At 47.1% G+C, this 5,997-nt stretch overlaps 1 protein-coding gene across 1 annotated transcript; it reads left to right on the top strand.

Annotated features, from left to right (window-relative positions):
* The first annotated feature begins 1,752 nt into the window (after positions 1 to 1,752).
* LOC103198021 (keratin, type I cuticular Ha1) lies at positions 1,753 to 5,173 on the top strand. The gene is made up of 7 exons (XM_007942112.2): positions 1,753 to 2,103; positions 2,281 to 2,363; positions 2,711 to 2,867; positions 3,636 to 3,797; positions 3,892 to 4,017; positions 4,193 to 4,413; positions 5,038 to 5,173. Exons 1-7 carry the CDS (start codon positions 1,756 to 1,758, stop codon positions 5,171 to 5,173), a joined length of 1,233 nt encoding a protein of 410 aa, XP_007940303.1. The 5' UTR covers positions 1,753 to 1,755.
* The last annotated feature ends 824 nt before the right edge of the window (positions 5,174 to 5,997 follow it).

Genomic DNA, 5,997 nt, shown 5'->3' with positions numbered 1-5,997 from the left:
TATGCCATCCTCCACAAATGAGCTCTCATCAGTCTAAAGCACAGGCCTTTCCTTTGTCCCAGGTGGCATGAGATGGAAACTTCCTCCTGATTGCTGCTCCTTGCCTTGCATTTCTCCTCTGGAAGGTCTCAGGGATGCCTGCCTCAAGACCCACCTATTTCTCTCCTTTAATTGTCTTGGAGGAAAACAAAGAAATTTTGATTTTATTATAAGTCTAGGGCTTCTTTGTAGTGCTGTGGGACCTCTCATCTGAATGGCATTATAACAAGTGGAGATAATGACCTTGGAGAGTGTAGGTGAAGGACCTTTTATCTGAGCCTCAAGCAGAGCTCCACATCAATATTATCATGCAAGCTTGATGAGGAGAAGGACTCCAATAAGTTGTCAATAAAACTGCAACCCTGGCTGGCAGCCCAAGCTACAGAGGAGGTTGGGTTGCTGCCACCCAAATGCAGGTGGTGCCTGGTGGTGGCTATAATTATGTAACTTTTATATATTCAAAACTTTGGCTACCCCTTCCTCCCTAATCAACCCCAAATGACTGCAGCTCGCTTTGCAAAATCTTGACAAGCGGTATTATCTTTCCTAGTATCCAGATCCTTGGATTTAATTAAGTGGACCACAAAGCCTCTTTGGTACCTTTATGCCTTTTGTTCTAAAACCAGGTTGCATATAACCCAGTTGGGCTAGGGGGTATGAAGGCCAGGACAGGAACTGGGGAAAACAGAACGTTTAGCAGCATTTTTTTAAAATGTTAAATCCAACATGGTTATATTATGGAATATGAGGTAAATTCACATGAAGTTTTAAAGTCAACTTCAAGGGATTGCAAGCTTATGGAGGCCCCTTTGGGCTATATTTCCTGACTTTCCCAGTGTACCCACTCACCCTGTTCTGATGCCAGGGACACATCAGTGGAAAAATTCAACAAGTATTTCCTTATCTCATATTTGCATCCAGATCATTTTCCTAGATAGTTTAAATGGATTTATGTATACCTCTCAGCTTGCATTTTTCAGCCTCCTTTCAAAACTACCCCTTCCTCCAGAACCTTCTCTGTTCTCAAACTAATTATCAAGTTTTAAAGTTCTCCCTTCCACAAATCTTTTAGATGGGATTACACAGGCCCTTAAAACGCGACTGGCTCTCCAAACTTCTCAGTCATGGCCCAAATCAATCCTTAACATCCATTTCAAGGCTTCTAAGATTTGGGATGCTACTTCATTTAGGGATTTTTCTCTTAAAGCAGATGGAGAGAGCCCACTGTTGCTACTTGATGCAACTTCTTCCTTGAAACAATTCCAGGTTCATCTTGGAAACTCCAAGTAGACCAGAGATGATTCTGACTATGGGCCTGTAGGATCATGTGACACAAAAGAATGTCACTGGATGGAGCAACACCCAATTAACGAGGGCAGATACTTTGGGCTGGACTGTGTGGCCTCTTTGAAGGTCTACCACAAAACTCTGATTTCATGGGTGTACTGCCTGAAGAGGAGTCCTGAGTTAGCAAGAAGCCCAAGTAAAGAATTTTATGGGACATGGGACTCTTCTGAGGAAGGCAAATAACAGACTGAAGGCAAAGGCATTTGAAAACTAGTGAAGTAGTAAAAAGGAAACAGATATTACATACTGTGTCCACACCCTCTGTGGAGGGGGTATAAAAACTCTTTAGAGGAAGGAGAACCACACACTCAGTGGCTTGGAGAACCTGGATTCTACTCTCAGCTGAGCACCTTGCTCCTTCCCAGCACCATGCCATACACCTGCTGCCTGCCCAACATGAGCTGCCGCACCAGCTGCTCCTCTCGGCCCTGTGTGCCCCCCAGCTGCCATGGCTGCACCCTGCCTGGGGCTTGCAACATCCCTGCCAATGTGGGCAACTGCAACTGGTTCTGTGAGGGCTCCTTCAATGGCAATGAGAAGGAGACCATGCAGTTCCTGAATGACCGCCTGGCCAGCTACCTGGAGAAGGTGCGCCAGCTGGAGCGGGAGAACGCAGAGCTGGAGGGCCGCATCCATGAGTGGAACCAACAGCAGGAGCCCTACGTGGGCCCAAACTACCAGTCCTACTTCAGCACCCTTGAGGAGCTCCAGCAGAAGGTGAGGAGGCTTGCTGTCATCTCTAATCAGTGGGAGTTTGCCATGCTTCTCAATCTTTGTTTCTTGCTTGTATGCATTGTGATTCTTGTTTCCCTTTTCTACTTTCAAAATGATCTTTTATGGCATTTTAAAGAAGTTGGTATTTTCAATTCTCAATAAGCAACCTTTCATTCCCAGATCTTGTGCACCAAGGCTGAGAATGCCCGGCTTGTGGTGCAGATTGACAATGCCAAGTTGGCTGCGGATGACTTTAGAACCAAGTGAGTTGCTCAGAATTAGCACTGTTGGCCACTCTTTTGTGTTCAATCTCTAGTTGAAGAAAAGGGATTTCCATAGTGTTGCTGAACCACAGACAATTGATCAGTTGTAAAGGATTCTGCAGAAATTAGGGGCATCAAGCAAAAGAGTCCCCCAAATAGTTGAAGATTAAAGTCAACCTTCTTGTTTTGGGATCAATATTGGGTCTTCTTGACTGAACCTCTAGAACACAATCTCCTGGGTCTACATATGGGAGAAAGTGAGAAGACAGGTGAATAGGGTTATCAAAGATCCTTCCTGTGGGCCTTGAAGGTCTGCTAGTTACTACTCTGTTCCTGTAATTGCGTAGGTATGAGACTGAGCTGTCCTTGCGGCAGTTGGTGGAGGCCGACATCAATAGCTTGCGCAGGATCCTGGATGAACTGACCCTGTGCAAGTCTGACCTAGAGGCCCAGGTGGAGTCCCTGAAGGAGGAGCTGCTGTGCCTCAAGAGGAACCATGAGGAGGTGAGCTCTGAAATGAGAAATGAATAAACCTGATACTGTCTCAGACTAAGGGTGACTTTAGCGTTTTGGAGTGGCAGAGCCAGGAGTAGCAGGCTAAGGATAGCTTTATCAATTTCTTTCAAAAATACCCAAACATTATGATTTTTAAAAAATTGAGAGGTGAAAGCTATCCATGATCCCAAACAGAATGTATATTTCACTTAAAACTGGTGCACTATTAGGGTTTCTCCATCTGCTTCTAGTTGGTCCCCTAGTTGTAAGATGAATCCCACTGCTGCTGTATCAGTGCTGTGCAAAGTCATTACTCTTTTCCAAGGCCATAACACCAAGTATGATGACTCTGAGTCTCTACCCTTTCAAGACCTTGGTGAAAAGTTACCTGGGGGTCCTATTTCTCCTGCCTCCCAAGAGGGGCCACTGCAAGATCTTACTTCTTACTTTATGGCAAGAATTGGTTGACATACAATCTGAAATTGTACAGCCAATTCTTTGCATTCTGAGATCATGCACAGCCAATCTGAAAACTGGGAGAGTTGGGCATGAGTTCATCCTTCAGTGGCATTTGAGTAAGTGCTTGGGAATTCTTTTTGACCCCAAGTCCAATGGCATGGCAATGGTGAGAAGGGAGCTGTGTTGCATGGAATGCAGACCACTTAGCCTCAAGTTGTCACAGATTGCTCCACGAAAAGTTTTTTTTCCAAGGAAATAGACTGGTAGGGCTTTGACAGGTAATGCAATTTCTTCATTGAATATTTTCTGCATCCACAGGAAGTCAACACTCTGCGTTGCCAGCTTGGAGACCGCCTCAATGTGGAGGTGGACGCTGCTCCCACTGTGGACCTGAACCGTGTGTTGAATGAGACCAGGTGTCAGTATGAGGCCCTGGTAGAGAGCAATCGCAGGGACGTGGAGGAATGGTTCACCACACAGGTGGGCATCTAAGCACCTGGCCACTCAGGGCACAAGGTTCCCAGGGCCCTTAGACAGGGTCTGACCTCTGTCTTCTCCTCTCTGGATATTTCAGACTGAGGAACTGAACAAGCAGGTGGTGTCCAGCTCAGAGCAGCTGCAGTCCTACCAGGCAGAGATCATCGAGCTGAGACGCACAGTCAATGCCCTGGAGATCGAGCTGCAGGCCCAGCACAACCTGGTAGGTTTCTCTTGAGGTCCTGACAGAGTTCAGGGTCTTGGAGTAATTGTAAGGATTGAAAATTGTGAGGAGGAGGAAGGGAAAAGATGAGTTTTGGGAGATGTTTGCAAGAGTTGAGTTAATACCTTGGAAGAAGAGATCCTTATTTGATGATCTGTTATCTTTCTCCACCCAGAGAGACTCTCTGGAAAACACACTATCTGAGACCGAGGCCCGCTATAGTGCCCAGCTGTCCCAGGTGCAGTACATGATCACCAATGTTGAAGAACAGTTGGCTGAGATCCGGGCTGACCTGGAGCGGCAGAACCAGGAGTACCAGGTGCTGCTGGACGTCCGGGCCCGGTTGGAGTGTGAGATCAACACGTATCGGGGCCTGCTGGAAAGCGAGGACTGCAAGTGAGTGAGCTGAAGGTTTGATGGAGCCACACACACATGGCTCAGTTGGGCTCCATGTAAAAATTGCATACTTTGGGATGGAAATCATGCTCAAACAGAACTCAGAAAACACAATAAGGCTATCTCTAAACATAAAATTATTTGATGGCAAGAATTGTTTGATGTACAGACTGCAATTGTACACTCAATTCTTTGCATTCTAATACAACAATACTGATATGTAATCAGTGTTATTGCTTACATTTACAATATTGTGTTGTATTTCCTCATATTGCCTTATTTGGTCTTATGATAACCACCAGGCAGGCTGGATCAGTATTCTTTACATTCTACAGGTGAAGGAAGTGGGGCTTGGAGAAGTTAAGTGACCTGCCCAAAATCATCAGCTAGGAATGGACAGAATTGGGACTAGAAGTGAGATTTTCAGAGCTTCTATCTAATGCTTTGGGGGCTGTGTGATAGGGAGGCTGTTAGCAGTTTGATAGGAAGCTTTGCAGCAGGTAAGCCTGTGGCTTCCTCTGTTACAGAGCAGGCCAAGTCCTGATGGGGATTCCATTCTTGAGGTCTCTCTGGTACATGGTGATGAGCCTTCCTCAACTCATCTTCCCATACCTTTGTCTGTAGGCTGCCCTGCAACCCTTGTGCCACAACCAATGCCTGCAGTAAGCCTGTTGGGGCCTGTGTCTCCAATACCTGCGCTCCCTGCACTCCCTGTGCCCCACGCCCCCGCTGTGGGCCCTGCAACTCCTTCGTGCGGTAGAGTTCAAGAACTGCCAGAGGAACAAGGATGCAGAGTCAAGGGTACCAGATTGCTGACCTGATCCTGGCTCATTCACCAAAAAGCGCCCCCAAACACAATTTGCATGGCTGGAGCTGCCCCAGAAAGGCACCCAAGAAAGAAACTCACCTGAAGGCTCCACCTCCTCCAGATCTTTTCCTTCCTTTAGGTCTGTTCCCTCCTCTGAGGTGCCCACAGCCCTCCCTTGTAACCTCCTAATAAACTTGATTTCCATGGCAAAGCAGATGCCTTTCTCATTGGTATTCATTTGTTTCAATGTGCTCATCACTTGAGTACTCTATAAAAAGCCACTTGACTAATGGCCTGACTCTCAGTGCAAGAGCTGTTCCATGCCTGGAGGGCAGATGGTTGGCCTAGTGCCCTGTACAGTGGGTGAGGCAACCCAGCCCCTGACAACTTCTGTCAGGGACCTAAGCCTCCTAGCTGAGAGCCGTAGCAGGCAGACCAGCAGGAGAGAGGGCAGGGAGCTATGGTGCCATGGCCCCAACCTCCTTTGGATCACATCTGGGTTTTTCTCACTGTCCCCTCTTGACCTACACATGTCCCAGAACTGCTTGTATCTAAATGTGAACTGAGGAAGCATAAGCTGGGGGTAGGAAAGAGGCTCCAGAAGACTCCTGCCTTTTCGGTAGGAAGTTTTGGGTCCAGCACTGTATTATTCTGGTTAATTGGGGGTTCAGGCAGCCTTAGGGACATCCAGCCAAGGGACGATTTGGCTTGCCTTGCTGGGCCCAGGATGCCCTCCTTTTTCCCTGTGTGGAAGGGATCATGGTCAATCTGGGCCT

The sequence above is a fragment of the Orycteropus afer genome, unplaced genomic scaffold (assembly GCF_000298275.1).
Source record: "Orycteropus afer afer isolate SDZICR_OR568_19922 unplaced genomic scaffold, OryAfe1.0 scaffold00085, whole genome shotgun sequence".
Taxonomy (NCBI): Eukaryota; Metazoa; Chordata; class Mammalia; order Tubulidentata; family Orycteropodidae; genus Orycteropus; species Orycteropus afer.
This window is presented reverse-complemented; position numbering and strand designations above follow the sequence as displayed.

What these genes read in the sequence shown, in the direction of transcription:
- LOC103198021 (XM_007942112.2), top strand. Translation starts at nt 1,756, where the DNA reads ATGCCATACACCTGCTGCCTGCCCAACATGAGCTGCCGCACCAGCTGC. An exon ending in TGCAGGCCCAGCACAACCTG is followed by an intron (nt 4,018 to 4,192) that starts GTAGGTTTCTCT and finishes TTCTCCACCCAG; the next exon opens with AGAGACTCTCTGGAAAACAC. An exon ending in CTGGAAAGCGAGGACTGCAA is followed by an intron (nt 4,414 to 5,037) that starts GTGAGTGAGCTG and finishes CTTTGTCTGTAG; the next exon opens with GCTGCCCTGCAACCCTTGTG.